This window comes from Peromyscus californicus, unplaced genomic scaffold (assembly GCF_007827085.1).
Source record: "Peromyscus californicus insignis strain IS unplaced genomic scaffold, ASM782708v3 Scaffold_5__1_contigs__length_169319896, whole genome shotgun sequence".
Classification (NCBI taxonomy): domain Eukaryota; kingdom Metazoa; phylum Chordata; class Mammalia; order Rodentia; family Cricetidae; genus Peromyscus; species Peromyscus californicus.
In genome coordinates, this window is record NW_026294573.1 from 22,465,905 (window position 1) to 22,485,512 (window position 19,608).

The 19,608-nt window shown below is 49.0% G+C and overlaps 1 protein-coding gene across 1 annotated transcript in view; it reads left to right on the top strand.

Annotated features, from left to right (window-relative positions):
- Oprd1 (opioid receptor delta 1) overlaps positions 1-19,608 on the top strand; it is a 42,236-nt gene that overhangs the window by 10,100 nt on the left and 12,528 nt on the right. Inside the window, exon 2 of the mRNA XM_052716606.1 lies at positions 17,864-18,213. Within this exon, the coding sequence (XP_052572566.1) occupies positions 17,864-18,213 (350 nt within the window). The remainder of the gene's footprint in view (positions 1-17,863; positions 18,214-19,608) is intronic.

A 19,608-nucleotide genomic window follows, 5' to 3' on the forward strand; every position in this document is an offset into this window, starting at 1 on the left:
CTTCTCTGAACCTCACTCTCCCAGCTTCCTAGTTCTGGGGCAGTGCTCACTGTCCCTGATTTTTGTCAGGATTAAATGCAATGACATTATTCAATGCTTCCTCGTTACCATCACTTAGAAGAGAGGGACAAAGAACTTCTAGTCTTGTCAGTCGATGGCTGGGAAGAGCTGCATTGCGTTTAGGAACACTGTCCCCCTTTTAAAAGAGGTTCAGAATTTGTAGCCGGACAGTAGTGGTGGCACACGCCTTTAATCACAGCACTTAGGAGGCAGAGGCAAGCAGATCTCTGAGTTCAAGGCCAGCCTGGTCTACAGAGCGAGAGCCAGGACAGCACCAAAACTACACAGAGAAACCCTGTCTCAAAAAACCAAAACCAAAACCAAAACCAAAGCAACAACAACAAAAAGAACTTGCCATGTAGACCAGGCTGGCCTTGAACTCATAGAGATCCATTTGCCTCTGCTTCCTGAGAGCTGGGATTAAAGGCAGGCACCACCACACCTGACTGGCCTCACACTCTTCCAGGATTATATGTCCTCTTAAGACACCAGGATCCATCTTAGGCACCCCTATGCCCTTATCTAACCCTGTCTACCTCTTAAAGCCCCCTGTATCTCCCGCCAAACGCCTTATTTGGCTGTTTCCACCCCCTGAATACCTCACTCACAATGGGGATTTTCCACATGTGAAGTCTTGGGAGACACCTTCAAACAACAGCAGAGACAGAGACAAGAATGTGTGCTCATCAGGCTGGGGAGATGGTTCAGCACCCACCCAAAAAGCTGCTTGTAACGGCATCTTCTGAACCCCTGTGCTGGACAGAGGCAGAGATGGCAGATCCCAGTCTAGCTGAAAGGGTGAACTCCAAGTTCATTGAGATACCCTGTTCCAAAAAATAAGGTGGAGAGCAACAGAGGAAGATCCTGGAAGTTGACCTCTGACCTCCACATAAGCATTTTCACACACACACACACACACACACACACACACACACACACACAGATGGTCAGTAAGTAAGGTTTTATAGTGGTATTGCCACTGTTTGTTCTCTCTCTCTCTGGCTTCTCCTTCCTCCCTCCCTCCTTCTCTCTCTCCCTCCCTCCCTCCTTCCTTTCTTCCTTTCCACCCTCCCTCCCTCCCTCCCTCCCTCCCTCCCTCCCTCCCTCCCTCCCTCTGGCTTCTCCTCTCTCCCTCCCTCCTTCTCCCTCCCTCCTTCTCCCTCCCTCCCTTCTTCCTTTCTTCCCTCCCTCCCTCCCTCCCTCCGGCTTCTCCTCCCCTTCTGGCTTCTCCCTTCTCTTCCCTTTCCCTCTGGCTTCCCCTAGAGAGCAGAAACTGCTTCCTCCATTCTCTATGCTGTTCCTAGCTCCTGACCCTAAGAAGACATCGTTAAATAGTTCTTAAATCTCTAACTGGTCCTTGGTTCCCTCTGTGGAGTCTCTGAGCTCTGCAATAGAAAGCCACAGCCACCAGAGAAAAGGGAATTAAGATGCTTCCACAGGAAGCACTTTACTCACAAGCCGTCTCCCTAGCCCCGGATTCTGCTCTCTTGGAGCTCCCTGATGTCTGGATACAGTCCGCCCCACAATCCAGCCATCCTTAAGCAGAGTCAAGGACCAGGGAATGAGAGCTCTTTGAGCATGCTCTGGGTCTCCAACAGAAGCGAGGCCTTTGGCCTAGTTATTGCTAAGTATAGCCTGGCTGGTCTCCCCCACTCATGCTCGACTCAGGGGCCCTTTATTTCCAGTTCCAGCCATAATCTTCTCCTGTGATAAGCTCACTGGGCTTCGTTATAATTAACCACTTTCCTTCCTCCGGCTCTGCCAAAACCGAGACAGCTAATTAATTTCTGGCCAAGTGCCATTCCTCTTAAATGGTGGGCAGGGACACAGCTTGCCGCCCTCGCTGTCCCGTCAGGCTTGTTTTGTCCTTTGGGAGAGCAATCACCCTTTGTCTGCAAATAGAGGGAGCTCCAGCTGGACCCCTGGCTGCTGGCAGTTGCAGTGTTGACTGTTCTCTCTTCCCCCACAATACACCCGGCCTTTGGGATCCCTGTGGTAACACTGCCTCCAAGCCCTTCATCTGTAAAACAGAGGGGTTGCTCTCCACCCCAGGGAGAAGGTTGGGGGTAGTGGCTAGGAATGTGAGACTTAGAATCCCAAGGACCAGAGACCTAATTCAGGGCCTGCTTGGCAACTTCACCTCTCTGCCTCTCAGCCTTCTCCTTGGGGATAAATGGTGCTCCCCTCTTGTGTGGTTATGTTGGTTCGGTGGGAGAATGAGTGACCTGTATCCCCAACAAGTAAACCTGTCCACAGTTAAGAGTCTGCACATGATTGGGCCACGGTAGTGCACACCTTTAATCCCAGCAGAGGCAGGTAGATCTCTGAGTTTGAGGCCAGCCTGGTCTACAAAATGAGCCAGGACTACACACAAAAAAAAAAAAAAAAAAAAAAAAAAAATCTGCATGTTAGACACCTACCCAGCTAGCTTCCTTTTCAGTATTAATAGTCTATATGTGTAGGCCTGTAGTCTTAGTACTCTGGAGGACTGCAAGATCAAGGGTAGCCTGGGCTACAAAGTAAAACCCTGTCTCAGGCAACGACATGCCCATGTGCCTGTAAAAACAAAACAAAAAGCCCTCATCTCAAAACTAAAACCAAAGCAAGAAGCCGCCAAAGTTTCTTCTTTCAGGAGGGTGGAGGTCTGTACTCAAGGCGTGGTCAGGTTCTGGGAAGAATCCTTCCTGGGCTGGGCTGGTCACGGCCAGCACTCGCCATCCCCTGCTTTTTAACGGTCACTCCAGTTTTGCCCTCCATTCTCGAAAGGGCATGCTCCTTATTTTCTCACGTTCATCCCTGCATGTGCCCTCTCTTCGGCAGGGAAGGAGGAGATGGGGAGTGGCTGAGCCTGTAACGGGGCTTGCTGCTAACCCTGACGACCTCAGTCCAACCCTTGGGACCCACTTGGTGGGAGGGGAGAACTCAGTCTTGAATGCTGTCCTCTGACTTCCACGTGCATGATGTGGTGTGCATGCCCCCACTAAATAAATAAATAAACATTAAGAAAAATAATACCAAGGGGCTGAAGAGGTAGCTCAGTGGTAGAGGCTGAGTGAGCATGGCCAAGGTACTGGGTTCAATCCCAGCTCACAAACAAACCTTAAATAGGGAGAGAATTTGGACAGGAGATGCATGTCAGTGCTTTCCTGCCAGTGTACACAGGCTCCAGTTTCAACCTCAGTGCTGGGAGGTGGGGGGAGTCTAGGGCCAACCCTCATCTAGTATGGCTTCGCTGCTTCCCTGTAAGGGTACATTGTCAGGTTGCAGGTTGACATGGCGTCCTGGGCACAGCATTCAACTCAGCCTGCCCACTGAGGCTTATTTTTCTCCACCATAAAGTGAGGAAACCATAGCAGTGGTTCCACGGGGGTCCTGGAGTGGTTAAATAAGATGATTGATGTCCATGTCATAGTCCAGTTGGTGGGATGTGTCAGGCACTTGGAAGCACCCGTCAGTGTCACGGCTGAGGTGGAGGTGGCAATGGTTGTTGTAGAGTCCACCATCTGTTGAGCTATGCTGGGTTGGTCAGTTACCAGACCTGGGAGCCCGTCAGAACTGACAATGTAGACATCTGCAGAGAGCCTGGAGCTCTGTTGGAGACTCTGGAGTCCAGGACAAGACCTTGGGTTTTCACTGAGCCTTAGCTTCCAAGAGGGCAGCTCACAGAAGTCAGGAAACTGGGTCTGTTTGGCCTTTTTTTTTGGTTTTTCGAGACAGGGTTTCTCTGTGTAGCTTTGTGCCTTTTCCTGGAACTCACTTGGTAGCCCAGGCTGGCCTCGAACTCACAGAGATCCGCCTGGCTCTGCCTCCCGAGTGCTGGGATTAAAGGCGTGCGCCACCACCGCCCGGCTCCTGTTTGGCCTTTTACTGCCTCTCCAGGCCTCACTTTGATCATCTGTAAAGGGGAAGGGGAAGTGTAAAGCCCAGCCTCCCTGGAGATCAGAGCCTCTTCCAGTCTGAAGATCGGACGCACAGGGCTCTGTGTCCCATAGTTTTGGCTCTGAATCACAAGTTCAAAGTCAAGGGGCCAACAGGGCTGTACCCCTCCCCCAAGGCCCATCCACTGGGAGGAATCTTTCCTTGCCTCTACCTTGGGTTATGGTTCTTGGAATCTCAGAGTCAGAAGGAATGTTCAAAGTGGGGAATTCCCAGTGCTCCAGACAATTCCTGTTCAGTAACAGGGGCTTTCAGCTCCTGGAGGCACCAGGCATTCCTCAGCTGGGCCTGCATGGCTCCTACTACAGCTCCCATCTTTACATGGCTGCCACCTCCTCCTTGTGTCATAGGAGGACACTTGAAGGTTGGTCCCAGCCTTGTAATTCAGGTACTCATACCTCAGGGTCCTTCTCTTCATCTGCAAATACCCTTTATGTGATAATCTCACATTCACAAGGACTGGGGGTTGAGATATAAATGTGTCTTTTAGAGGACTATCTTAGTTAGGGTTTCTTTTTTTTTTTTTGTTTTGTTTTGTTTTTTTTTGTTTTTTGGTTTTTCGAGACAGGGTTTCTCTGTGTAGCTTTGCGCCTTTCCTGGATCTCGCGCTGTAGACCAGGCTGGCCTCGAACTCACAGAGTAGGGTTTCTTTTTTTGAGGCACGGTTTTTCTGTGTAGCTTTGGTGCCTGTCCTGGAACCCACTCTGTAGCCCAGGCCAGCTTGGAACTCAGAGAGATCCACCTGCCTCTGGCGCCCCCCCCCCCCCCCCCCCCCCCCCCCCCCCCCCCCCCCCCCCCCCCCCCCCGGTGCTGGGATTAAAGGTGTGAGCCACCACTATCCGGCGGCAACTCTTATAAAGGAAACATTTAATTGGGCTGGCTCACTTACAGAGGTTTAGTCCATTATCATCATGACAGGGAGTATGGGGGCATGCAGGCAGACGTGGTGCTGGAGTAGTAGCTGAGAGTCCTATGTCTTGCAGGCAACACTGAGCAAAGCTGGAGCAAAACAGACCTCAAAGCCCGCCCCCACAGTGACACACTTCTTCCAACAAGACCACACTCACTCCAACAGAGCCACATCCTCGAATAGTGGCACTCCCTATGAGATTACGGGGGCCAGTTACATCCAAACCACCACAGGAACACTACTGCAATAAATCTCACCATGGTAGAGGCGGTGCCCACCTCAGTTCTCAGCTCTCATGGAGGTACAGGGAATGGGGAATTTCTGGAGAAGTCAGACTTGGATCCATGACTCTGTGAGTAGACCCAGGAAGAATATTGGCAGGTGGAAGAGAGGCTGTTTTTCTTCTTATGTGGTGCTGGGGAGGATCATGCTGGGGGTGGGGGTGGGGTCTGCCTTTGAACCACACTCGAAGCCACACAGTTGCTAGGTCCTAAGAGAGAACTCACTTGCTTGTACTTCGAGGCATCCCAAAGTGGGATGGAGCATGTCCCCACTGCGTTCCTCTACAGAACCCATCTGGAACACCTGGTGTTCCCACTTTGAATATTCCTCTGGCTCTGAGGTTCCAGGAACCTTATCTCAAGGCACTCACCAGTTAGTTATGCCCACAGAGGTTTTGTCACAGCCTTGTTTGTGGTAACAGGAGCGTGGACGCAGCCTTTGCATTCTTCAACGGAGGATTTCCAACTGACTTTGGTTAGGACTCGTGGGTGAAGTTAGTCCAGCCCAGTGGAGTCTGTCTTTGTACATTTACTAAGACAGGATCTCAGCTGGGCGGTGGTGCTGCACGCCTTTAATCCCAGCACTCGGGAGGCAGAGGCAGGTGGATCTCTGTAGTTTGAGGCCAGCCTGGTCTACAGAGTAAGTTCCAGGGCATCCAGGGCTACACAGAGAAACCCTGTCTCAAAAAACAAAACAAAAACAAACAAACAAGCAAGCAAGCAACAAAAAACCCAAGATCTCATGCATCTGCTTGGCCTCCAACTCCCTCTGTAGTTGAAGATGACTCTGAACTTCTGATCCTTTTGCTGCTACTGCTACTGCTAGGACTACAGTGCTGGGACCACAGGCCTGTGCCACCACACCTGGCTTATTCAGGCTTGGGGCTTGAACCCAAGGCTTTGGCATGCTAGGCAAACACTCTACTGACGTACTTCTTTGTGGGACAGGGTCTCACTATGCAGCATCACCTTGGCCTTGAACTCATGGTCTTTCTGTTTCAACTTCAAGTGTTAGGATTACAGGCATGTACTGCCAGGCATGGACCTCTGTCTGTTTTTGTATGGTCCTTGAGCTAAAATTTTCTTTTTGTGTGTCTACATAAACGGGGCCTGGAGAGATGGCTCAGCAGTTAAGAGCACGGGCTTCTCTTCCAGAGGTCCCAAGTTTCATTTCTAGCATCTATAGGGTGCCTCACAACTGTCTGTAATTCCAGTTCTGGGAATGTGATCCCCTTTTCTGGCCTCTTCAGGTACCGGCATGCAAGTGTTGCACATACATGCAGGCAAAACACTCATACACATTAACAAAAAAAAGTAGAGGAATATAGGACAGAGACCTAATGATGACTGTTATTTATCTAATATTTATCTAATATTCACTCTTTGGCCCTGTGCAGAAAAAGCTTGGTGACCTTTGGACTGTAAAGCAACTGCTGAAAATATTAATTCATATAACTGTGGCCATCAGAAAGATGGACACAGCACATTGCAAAGAGAAGGTTAAACAGTCTTGGAGCATGTTCCCTTTTATGGAATATGATATTTATGTGTTGGTGTGGTATCAGCAATAAGGACTTCTGCAGTGTTAACACTGGCTTCCATACCTTTCTTAGGATATGATTCTGTGTTTAAATATTGTCCAGTAAACAGCTGTTATATCCTAGGGTTGAAAAGCATTTAGGCGGAATACTAATGGTAAATACTGAAGCGATCCACAGAGAGTTGGGTTGGGTTTGGTCTCCACATTGAGTTTGCATCCTGAGGTCCCTCAAGGTCGGTTGGACGGTTGATGCTGTTGTTAATTTTTGCTCTCATGGAGAAAAACAACATCATTACCACCTCCATTTAGTTGAAATCAAATTAGCTCCCTTGGATAAATGAGTGAAGATTTCTCCTGCCACCTGCAGGGCTGACTCACTTTAGACCCGGGGCAAAGAGGGTCATCCTTCAGGAGGCCTGGGTAGGTCCAAGATGAGGAAGGAGGAGGGCTGAAGAAGAGAGAGCGACCTTGATTTGATTCTTTGGTCTGTGACTCCTTGCTTCTGAAGTTTAAGGTACCTTGATACATTCCCACTCGTACTCATCAATGAGTACTAGGTGTCACTCTACTTATGCTTACTTAGGCTGCTGGGGTCAGCAGGGAGAAGGTCACAGTGCCTGGCTGATGTGGAAGACAGACATCTTTATATACACTCATTCCACAGATGTGTCCTGGGTAGCCACTCTCTACCTGGTGCTGCTGTAGGCTGCAGGCTTTTAGGAGAGTGAGGCAAATGTTGTCCCTGCTCTTGGGATCTTATATTTGACAAGGAGCATGTGAGCGACACACACAGCCCACTGAGTGCACAGGGGAGGAGACGCTAAAACCTGAGTCCAGAGGAAACACCAGCCTTCAGGTAGACCACTAGGATCTCACCAAACCTCTTCCTGACTGTGACCTCGACAAGTTCATTACCCAACTTGATAAATTGAGGTCTGTAATTGCTATCTACCCCATGGAGTGCTGTGGAGATTAAATGATGGAAATGGCTTGTCTGCATGCCTGGCACACAGTAAATGTCCAATAGATGTTTATTATCCGTTTGAAGCAAACCAAGGCAGAGGTACTCTCGCTGTCCAGAAACCTCGGACAGAGGTGAGTGTTTTGTTCTGAGTGGACCTTTTCCTCCTGGCCCCCTGGGTCTGTCACTGGGCCTGTGACATTATTAATAAGTCTGGTTATACCTAAGCAGCTGAGCTATGAGCAGGTTGTGTCCGATTACCTAGAGGGGCTGGGAATGTATGAAAACCAGCTGAGTCTGGACCCATTCATTACCAGAGCAGGGAAAACCTTGACAAAGTGAACAACAGGAAAACAGGGCGCTATGGGGCAGTGGCTTTGAGCCAGTGCTCTGGGGACCGTGTGGCTCTGAGTGTGAGCTCTCACTGTCCCTTTCCCAAGCTACACGTCTTTGAGATCTGTATAGCTCATCAGTAGATAGAGAATTTTCTTTTGTTCTTTTTTTTTTTTTTTTTGGACAGGGTTTCACTCTGTAGCCCAGGCTGGCCTTGAACTCTTGACAATCCTCCTGCTTCAGTCTCCCAAGTGCTGGAATTACAGGCATGTACCGCCAGAGGTAAGATTGTATTAACCCAAGGTTGCAGTGAGGAGGAACAGAGATCATACGTTCGGTGCTTTTGTCATTGTGTCTGGCTCATAAAAGAAAAGGCATTCCAAGAGTTTGATATTATATTATTGATTTTGAGACAAGGTCTTGCTGTGTTGCCTTGGCTGGCCTGGAACTTGCTTTGTAGATCAGACCAGCCTCATACTCATTGAGCTCTACCTGCCTCTCCCTCTCAAGTGCTAGGAGTAATGGCATGTGCTACCGTGGCCCCGTCACTCCAAGATGGTGGCGCACACCGTTGATCCCAGCACTCGGGAGGCAGAGGCAGGTGGATCTCTGTGAGTTCAAGCCCAGCCTGGTCTACAGAGTGAGTTCCAGGACAGTCAAGGGTACACAGAGAAACCCTGTCTCAAAAAACAATTAAAAAAGAGAGAGAAAGAACGCAAATAACCCACTAAGTGGTCAGACCAGTCCAAAGAATGCCTTATACTGAGAAGGGAAACTCTTGACCATCTCTGGGCTCCCAGGGTCAGGCACTTGGCACTCTGACTGGCCACCCTGAATTTTCCTGAGGAGAAAATCCTTCTTTAGATTCAGTGCTCATGAGGGGCAGGTTTTGAGCTGAGGAAACCCAGCTCCCCAGATGCCATGGACTGTGTATGGAGCCAATGTGGCTCTTGTTGTACAGATGAGAAGAGAGGTTCCCTCACAGAGCACACTCAGTCTCCACCTGAGGAAGAAAAATGAACAGAAGTGGTCCTCATCCTCCTGAGTCAGAAAAGTGAATGAGTTTCGGGCTCAGGAGGGATGGTGTTCAGGCCCTTGGTGTTTTAAGAAGAGGAAGAATGCTGAGGTGGCTATTTGGGAGCAAGTGCCCAGGCAGCTACATAATTCAAGATGAGCTAATGGGGATTTTTGACTTGAAAAAAAAAGGTTTCCTAAAAGCATTGAAGAGTCGATAGTGGTTCAGACAGAGCTTTCTCTGGGTCTGGTCCAATGGCTGGCATTTTTTTTTTTTTTCTTTTTTCAATGCTGAGGATAAACCCAGGGCTCTTGTGCATGCTAAGTAGGTGCTTTATCACTGAGCCACATCCCAGCCCCACAATGAAAGATGCCTGGCATCATCATTCTTCTATCACTGATTCAGTGCCTGGAAACTACATGGAGAAGGCCAGGGAGCTGGTTCAGCAGTTAAGAGCCAGAAGACCCAAGTCCAGTTCCCAAGCGGCACAGCTGCCTGTAACTCCGATTCTAGGGGATCTGCTGCCCTCTTCTGGCCTCCTCAGGCACTGCACTCACTTAGCATATATACACCTACACATAAATTAAATCTTTTTTAAAAAACCCAAGTGGATAAACAGACAGACATCAGTTTGTAATAGGGGACGGAAGGGATAGTGTGCCAAATTGGTTAGCAGGTACTGGCACTAGAATGCCAGAGTTAAATGCCTTCTTGATGTGCTAAACTAGACACATGATCAGGAAAAGTCACTTCATCTCTATGCTTCAGTTTTTCTTCTCTGGAAGAGGTCAACATGTATTTTAGAAGGTTCTAAGTGATTGACAGAGATGTAACAAGCTGAGCAGGGTGAGGTGTGGGATTGACAGCGTAGGAGGTTGGTTGTCAACAGAGGTATTAATAAGACCCTTACTATCCCCCAACCCAACCTATGCACCTTGCACAGCCAGGTGATTATCCTTCCACTCTACAGGACAGCAGGACAGGAGAGCAGGGCTGTTCCCCTGGAGGCCCTCTGGACCCAGGGTCAGCAAACACAGGGGCGGAATGAAAAGCCAAATGGAGACGAGATGAGCCCATAAGCCCCTTCCCCAGCTCTGTAGCCAGAAGTTCCCAACACAGTGGGAGAGGAACTTTAGAAATGGATTTCTTTTTTCTTTCTCTTTTTTTTCTTCTTTCTTTGAGATGGGGTCTCATGTAGCCCAGGCTGGCCTCATACTCACTATATAGCAGGGGATGTCCTTGAATTTCTGATCTTTCTGCCTCTACCTCCCAAGTATGAACATCATTGTCATTTGCTTCTATGCCCAGCTCTAGAAACTGATTTTTACCTGTCCTCAGTGTGAAAGTCCCCTTACAACCATCCCCCCCCCACACACAACTAGTTTTCAGGACCCTCACGTGAATCCTCACGTACACAGCTGCCTGTTCATTATTCAGGCTTCTGCTCAGCGATTGAATTTAGTCACAGCTCACCAGACAGTTGAAGGGACTCTGCAGGATAAAAGAGAGAAGCCAAAGCAGATAGACCAGCGAAGATGGTGAAGCAAGTTGACAGTGCAGAGCGGGAGAAAATATAAAACTAAAATGACTAGTGTCTGCAGAGAGTTAAGAGCTGACGCTATAACCATGCCATGAGAAGCTGTAACTTTTAGTGAGAGAAGAAATAATGAGAGAAGAGAGCATCCGGAAGATAAATTACCAGAGTCTCGATAAGTTTCAACAAGTAAACAGAATGGTTGAGAGAGAATGGAATGGTAATTCTCTGGAGGTTATATAGAAAAAAACATTTAAGAAAATTAGAGGACTGGAGTGGGGAGGTGGCTGAGTGGGTAACGCTGCTAGCTGCATAAGCTGGAGGGTCTGACTTTGGATCTCTGGCACTCGTGTAAAAGCAGGGTGCTGGGCAACTGTACTTAGGCAGGAGGGAGGTGGCAGTGAGCAGGTTCCAGATCTCCGGACAGCCTGTCTAGCTGAAATGGCGAGCTCCAGGTTCAGGGAGAAAGCATGTCTCCAAAAAATAAAGTGGAGACTGATAGAGGAGAACACCCGGTGGTCTCTACACAGACGTGTGTGTGTGTGAGCACACCTTGCACTCACAAATACAAGAAAGGAAGGAAGAAAATAAGTTAGAAGATCAACCCAGGAGGCCTGTTTTATACAGAGGAATATGAGTCTGAAGCCTGCAGATGAAAAAGAGACCCCAAAGCACAGTGTCCCCAAATGGCAGACTACTTAGCTTAAAGGGAACAGTCTAGGAGTTTTTTTGGGGGCGGGCAGACAGCATCAGGAAGCAGAATGGTCCTAGTACTTCCAGGAACTGCAAGGCAGGCGATGAGGGCACCATGTCCTCAAAGTTCCGATGGGAAACTTTCCACCTATAATCATATTTATGTTCAAAGGAATTAGAAGTCAATATAAAGACAGATTCAGAGGAAGCGATAGAAATGTTGCCCCCATAAGCCTTTTCTCAGGAAGTGGCTACAGGATGTGTTCCGCCAAAGTGAGGGAGACTTTGAAGCCAGGAAGCAAGGACAGATAATTGGTTTGAGATACCATCCAGCCTCAGACACAAATGGGAGAAGGCAGGGTCTAGAAGGAAGCTCACTAGAAAAACAAAGGGATATATAAATGATGTGGCTAAAGAGAAAAGCACTTTACAGGTCTGATGAAGTTTAGGAAGATGTGCATAGAAATAAACAACAACAACAACAAAAAAGGAACATTTGAAGCCTGGAACCTATAATCCCAGTGGATGCAGGAGGATCAGGAGTTCAAGGTCATCCTCAGTTACATCGAGTTCCAGGCCAGCCTAGACCAAAATGTGCTTTCAAACATTCAAACTAAATAAAGACAGTGACAAAAAAAAAAGAGGCAACTGAGTTTAGGGAAAAACAATCTGATATAGAAATATAGGATATAGATATGATAGGATAAAAGGGTAGATTATTGAATCTACTTTTAAAGAGCAACAACTTGCGGGGGGGGGGGGGTGTTTGGGGGGGGGTGGCGGCGGCGGCGGCGGCGGCGGCGGCGGCGGCGGCGGCGGCGGCGGCAGCGCACACCTTTAATCCCAGAACTCAGGAGGCAGAGGCAAGTGGATCTCTGTGAGTTCGAGGCCAGCCTGGTCTACAAAGCAAGTTCCAGGAAAGGCGCAAAGCTACACAGAGAAACCCTGTCTTGAAACACCCCCCCCCCCCAAAGGAGCAACAACTTGCTTAAAAATGTTTTACATTGCTATGGATTTTAGTTTATTGATACAAATTTATGGTTAATTTTGTTATACTCTATGTATATTTCTACTCTTGGGTTCTTTGTTTTGTTTTCTGTTTTCGAGACAGGGTTTCTCTGTGTAGTTTTGGTGCCTGTCCTGGATCTCGCTCTTGTAGACCAGGCTGGCCTCGAACTCACAGAGATCTGCCTGACTCTGCCTCCCGAGTGCTGGGATTAAAGGTGTGCGCCACCACCGCCCGGCCTACTGACTAGCTCTTACACTTAAATTAACCCATAATTCTTATGAATGTTTAGCCACATGGCTTGTTAACTTTTCTCAGTTCTGCCTTGTCATCTTGCTTCCTCTCTGTCTGGCTGGTGACTCCTGACTCAGCCTTTCTCTTCCCAGAATTCTCCTCTCTGCTTATCCCGCCTGTACTTTCTGCCGGGCTACTGGCCAATCAGCATTTTATTTATCAACCAATCAGAACAACACATATTCACAGCATACAGAACAACATTCCACAGCAACAATCTGTACAAGGATGTAAATGTCCATATGATTTACTCTTTGTTTCAGAAGTAGACAGATAAGTGTAAAAACAATGTCAATCCTGGGCTGCTGAGATGACTCAGCAGGTAAGGTGTTTGCTGCCAAGTGTGATGGCCTCCATGTGGGTGGAGTAGCATGCATGTGTGTACATACCTGTAGTCTCAGCAGCAGGGTGAGAAGGTCATCTGAGCCTACATATTGGAGACCAGCCTGGGCAACATAGTGAGACTCTCTCTATATAAATATTAAAATATATGATAATTATATATACATATACAATTTTTAAAAAGCAAACCCTGAATTTTTTTCTAAAATGCTTATCTGGTTCTGTGGGCACAGAGAAGACAGCCCCCTGCAGGTGGCAGGGCCATGACTCCTTCTGGCTTCAGGAGAAGGGGGATGTTAACGCCTGCATATGTTTTTATGACCTGGAAACTGTCTTGTCTTTCTGTGCTGATCAAGGAGAACTTGGGTTAAAATGACAGGGTTTAAAAAGTGAAGCAGTCCAGGACTGTTTCATAGAATGTGAGGTCTGTGTAAAGCTGGACAGATGCTGTGAGCGTGAGCCACTGAGATTCTGGGATTGTCATTATCTTGCTTAACCGAATGTAAACTCCAAGAAGTATTGTCTAAAACTGACAAATAAAGAGAAAGCCATCTAAGTATATTCTTTTACATTTTTATTTTATATTTTGTGTGTTTGGGTGTTTTACCTGCATGTATGTCTGTGTACCATGTGTATGCAGTACCCATGGATGGCAGAAGAGGGTTTCAGATCCCCTTGGAACTGGAGTTACAGATAGTTGTCAGCCACCATGTGGGTGCTGGGAACTGAACCTCTGGAAGAGCAGTCAGTTCTCTGCACTGCTGAGCCATCTCTCTAGCCCCAGATATTAAAAAAAAAAACATTTTTTACTACGTTTATGTATTTGTGTATGGGTGGGGGACATATGTGCCATGGTGTGTCTGAGAAAGTCAGAGGGCAACTTGTGGAAGTCAGTTTTCCCCTCCTAATATGTGGGTTCTGGGGATGGAACTCAGAATCTGAGACCTAATAGTCAGGAGAACAGATGAAGCATTCACCATGGTTGCTTGTGGGGAGCAGGACTGAGGAGAGAGAGTGAACAGAGGATGATGTTGGCTCTCTATGGCACTCTACACTTTGCGTTACATTGGCAGGAATACAGTTTTCTACTTTTTTGGTAGTTGTAGTTTGGAAATGTCCGCCAGACCAGTACAGAGATGTGTCTCAGGAAAAACAGCTTTGCTAGACAGCCAAGCTGAGTAGTGTAGGCGTGACCAGACATAGGAAGGCATGCCAGTCTGTGGGGATGGTGGTGGAGAACTGTGGAAGTTCACACAGTGCGCCACGCAGATCTGCCTTTCAGAGGGGGCAGCCTGAGTCCTGTGGCTGATGAACTTCAAGAGAGGCTGCGACCTGAGTCCATGAGAGAGCTCATGTGCACTGGAATAAGACAGGATACATGTCTGAGGGAGCCTGCTGCTTTCAGGGAACAAAATGGTCCAAGTCCTCTAACTCAGGGAGTATAGAGGAGCCAGAGTCCTGGGAGTAAAGAGAATTCCATCAGTGAGAACATGAGGCAGTGATGTGTGCTAGAAAGACAGAAGCAGCCCAAGAGAAGGTGATCGGAGTGGGCCTCTTGGAAGAGGCGATGTCTGACTAGAGACATGAGTTAAGGGGCAAGCGATGCAGAATTTGGGGTTGAGGGTGGCAGTAAGTCCAGAAGTCCCGAGGAGGGCTGGGATTTTCACGTTTGAGGACTAGCAGAAAGGCCAGTCTGGAGGACATTAGTAGGTTTGGAGAGCCTGGATCCTAGAGGTGGCTGGAGCCAACTTACAGCACAGAAAGGGTGCTTTGGGGAGGTCCTGGGAGTTGAGAGCAGAAATGGGGTGTGATTTGTTTTGGAGCTGGAGCAGGGGCCTAAGGAGGCCATCGGTGAAGGGTGGGGCTTTGGAGGACAAGAGAGAGGGAGGCCCTTCAGCCCAACACGGACCAGCCCCAGCTGCCTCAGCTCCCACTCACCAGCAGCCCAGCCCCCTCTTAGGATGGAAGGATCCATCACAAATCAAAATAGCAGGCAAAGAACAGCCTCGAATTGTTCTGTGTAAGAGCGGAGAAATTAGACAAGTCAGCTGTGGGCCCCAGACCGCCTCCCACACAGCTGTGATTCGCACCCCGAAGAAGACACGCTTCCTAAGACTCCCAATTCTGCTGGCTCCTAGCAAAAAGTTTGGCTGCTCCAGACCCAAAGCAAATAGTAGTTATTTTGGGACAGACGCTGGTCTTGGAGGACAATGAGGGAGTCTTTTTTTTTTTTTTAACTAAAAAAACCCTCTGATACACCCCAGAAAAGTTTCCACAGCTGAAAGTTTGGTCAGTCCTTCACAAATACCAAGTACCAAGCTGGGCCTGGTGGGCTCATGTCCACCTTTAATCCCAGCACTCGGGAGGCAGAGACAGGCAGATCTCTGTGAGTTCGAGGGTAGCCTGGTCTACAGAGTGAGTTCCAGGACAGACAGGGTTCAAAAAACAAACAAAAAGAGTTCAAGGTTATCCTTGGCTATATATTGAGCTTGAAGCCCGTGGGGACTACTTGAGTCCTTATCTCACATCCTTCTGCCCTACCCCCCAGCCCCCCAAAAAGGAAAAAGATGCAGAGACCAAGGACTCCCTTAACAATTTCATGAGGAATCTAGACTCCAAATCCCACCTCTGATCCGCTGGATTTGTTATTGTGGTGGGGTGGGGGTGGTGGGGTGGTGGTGGTGGTGGTGGTGGTGGTGTGGTGGTGGTGGTCGGGGTGGTGGTGGTGGTCGGGGTGGTGGTGGTGGTTGGGGTGGTGGTGGTGGTGGGGTGGTGGTGGTGGTGGTGGTAGGGGTGGTGGGGTGGTGGTGGTGGGGTGGTGGGGTGGTGGTGGTAGGGGTGGTGGTGGTGGTGGGGTGGTGGTGGGGTGGTGGTGGTGGTGGTAGGGGTGGTGGAGGTAGGGGTGGTGGGGTGGTGGTGGTAGGGGTGGTGGTGGTGGGGTGGTGGTGGTGGGGTGGTGGTGGTGGTGGTGGTGGTGGTGGTAGGGGTGGTGGGGTGGTGGTGGTAGGGGTGGTGGTGGTGGTGGGGTGGTGGTGGTGGTAGGGGTGGTGGAGGTGGTACCGCTGTCGCCGAGGATACAACCAAGCCCCCACTGGACCAGTAAGCTATACCTGCAGCTCGGGTCTGCTAAACCTGAGTCTCTGGAATTGGGACTTTTAATCTTCACTCTTAATAAGCACACCTCTACTCCAAGCAGTTATTCTGGATGCAAGCATAAGAATCACTTTAGTCACAGCCTGAAGCCTATTGTGGGAGAAACAGGGTAATGGAAGGGCAAAGAAACAGCAGGACTCCCCTGAGATCACACAGCCACAGCACAGTGCTGTGGTGAGAGCCGAAGACACGCACCACCATCCCCCCTCCTGCTCTCCTTTTGCTCTTCTCTTTTAGTGTCTGTTACCCAGTGTGAGGGTGCTCAGTGGTGTTTTTTACTTTGTTTTGTTGGGAGAGAGTCTCCTATAGCCTAGGCTGGCCTTGAACCCTTTATGTAGCCAAGGCTAACCTTGAACTCGTAATCTTCCTACTGCCACATTATCCAAATGCTGGAATTACAGGTGTGTACCACCACACCCGAAGATTTTGTTTGTATTTCCAAGACAGGGTCTTGCTATGAAGCCCAGGCTAGCCTCAAACTTGTAATCCTCCCGCCTCAGCTTCCAGAGTGCTAGGATTACGATTATGGGTATTCACTTGCCCCTCCCCCCTGCAGTTGGGCTCTGCCTGTAGAAAATCACTTTCTCCGCTCTCAGGGCCTTCCAGCTATAACCTGACACACGAGGACTCGCTCATACCAGCCGCCCTTCCCTTTCTTACCAGTCCAAGGTGAAGAGCGATTCTTACCTTACCCCAGTGTGGCTGTGCTTTCACGGTGACCATGATGCTCTGGGACAGTCTCCTCCATGCCACCCTGCGCCCAGCCCAGGCCCTGTACATAAGGCATCGTGCCTGTATGTACTGAGCATGCAAGGGCCAGCTGCGTTGCCAATGGCTAAATGCAGCGCAGAGCATGGAGTATGCTGGGAGTGTTAGGGGCAGTTTGGTTGCACAATCGCTGGGAGTGTTAGGGGCAGTTTGGTTGCACAGTCTGGTCTGATGTCTGGGCTTAGACGTGTGACAGTGAATGTGATTCACCTTCCTCACAGCACGGGGACAGGAAAGGGAATGAACCACAGCCTTCACAGAGGGATGGGTCTACTTGGGTGGGGGCTAGGAAGCCTGGATGGAACCAAGAAAGGGCCAGAAGCCCTGGGCTACCACTTCAAGGGGTGTAAGGTCCCAGCAGAATCCCTCTCTCAGAGCTGACCAATCATATTCCCCAAAGACCAGGTAAATGGCCTAACTCCCAACTTCATTCTGTATGGATGAAGAATAACATCCCAGGGCCGGTGAGGATGGACTCTGCCATAAGGTGTTCTCTGACCTCTGCTGGGCAAGCCCTCTGGTAGCTGAACTACAACCTTTGTCCTGAGTGCATAATCCCTGGGCTCAGGGCTACATGCTATGTCACCTCACTAAATTTTCACAGCTGTAAAACTTATGTTCCCCGACCCCTTCCTCCTTCCTCCTGGTTTTTTTTTTTTTTTTTTTTTTTTTTTTTGTGACAAGGTGTCATTATGCTGCTCAAGCTGGCCTTGAACTCATAATCTTCCTGCTTCAGGCTCCCCAGTGATTGGATCATAGGTTCCAGAGGGATCCTTACCCATCTGCTTCCGGGAGAAGGGGTGATGGTCAACTGGGCTCCAATCTCACCAACGTTTTTACTTTTTACTTTTTTTTTTTTTTTTTGAGAAAGGGCCTCACGTAGCCCAGGCTGGTCCTGAACCCAGTCCTTGTGGGTTAGCCTCCTGAGTGCTTGGATGATAGGCATTGACTCCACACTGGTCCTGCCCTTTACTCCCCCAGTTTAATGGAAACTGAAATCCATGAAGTGGATAGTTACCTGTGCTCTTCCTTCTAAGGTATACTAAGTTGAAGACTGCCACCAACATCTACATCTTCAACCTGGCCTTGGCTGATGCGCTGGCCACCAGCACGCTGCCCTTCCAGAGTGCCAAGTACCTGATGGAAACATGGCCATTTGGAGAGGTGCTGTGCAAGGCTGTGCTGTCCATTGACTACTACAACATGTTCACCAGCATCTTCACGCTCACTATGATGAGCGTGGACCGCTACATTGCCGTCTGCCACCCTGTCAAGGCCTTGGACTTCCGGACGCCTGCCAAGGCCAAGCTCATCAACATATGCATCTGGGTCCTGGCGTCAGGTGTTGGGGTCCCCATCATGGTCATGGCAGTGACCCGGCCCCGGGGTGAGTGAGAGAGGAAGCTGCAGCATGGGTCTTGGCCTGACTGCCTGTTGGCCTCTGTGAATTTCCAAGACATTTATTTGGGCAAGTGGGAGTGATTTCCGGTGGTGGCATGGGTTACAGAGCAATGAACGGAGAGGATTGTCTGGTGGGGTGGAGAGTCAGCCAATGGGGAGTGTGGGTGGATGAATGACTGGTTGGTAGGTTGCTGGCCAAAAGGAATTTATAATAGGATTGTGACTGGCTGGCCAGGACTGTGGATTCCAGGGGGATGGATGAATGCCCAAGTGTGATTGTCACTGACCAGTGAGCAGCAGAGGCCACAGGATCTGCAGACCCATCCGAAACTCCCTTTTATCCCTCTTTGAAAACCACTGGAGAGATGGCTCAATGGTTAAGAGTACATACTTTTTTGTGAGGACCTGAGTTCAATTCCCAGCACACACATTAGATGGCTTACAACTGCCTGCAACCCCAGCTCCAGGCGGAATCTCACACACCTCTGACCTCTGTGGGCACTTGCATTCATGTGCCCCTCCCCTCCCCCATACACATAATTAAAATAATAAAAAGAAAAATAAAAAAAAAAGAAAAAGAAAACCATGGGAAGTCGGGTATATAATATATACAGGGCTATTAAAATCCTGACTCTCGGGAGCTTGAGGCAGGAAGATCAGCCTGGGCGGTGTAGTAAGAATCTGGAGAGAAGGACGTAGTGGGAGGATGGAGCTCAGTTGGTAGAGTGCTTACCCAGCATGCACAGAGCCCTGGGACCAATCCCCAGCACTTCATAAATCAGGTGCTGTATACCTATAAGCCTTGCAAGAGGATCAGACATTCAGGGCTAGCTTTAGTTCTATAATGAGTTTTAGGCCACGCTGGGCTACATAAAACCCTGACTCAAAAGCAAAGAAAGAAAAATAAGGAGATTTAAAAAAAAACATTGGCCAAATGATCAAAGAGAGACCTAGAGAATGACCGACTGGCCCGCTGGGAGTGGCAGACAGGTGCATCTCCTGGGGCATCTTTATTAGTCTCTATAGCTGCTGTAACAAACATCCCCAAAGTGCAGGGGCTTGACATGGAAGCTTATTTCTCAGTCCACTACGATCCACTAGGTAGGAAGAGGATAGTTTGGGGGTAACCCAGGCTCCCAGGGAAGGTGCCCAAATCTTCCACTGTTGGTGTCTGGCCAGCACATAAATACAGAAGGAAGTCAGGAGAAATCATAACCACTTTTCAATGTCAGCATCCATCCTTTCCTAGTGTTGGCTGCTCATATGGCCCTACATTGATGTAAGGAAGGGGGCCTCTACATTAGTAACAACCTCTGAGGGGTACCTCCTCATAGACAAGACAGGACACCTCTCTCTCTCTCCCTTTTTCTCTTTCTCTCTT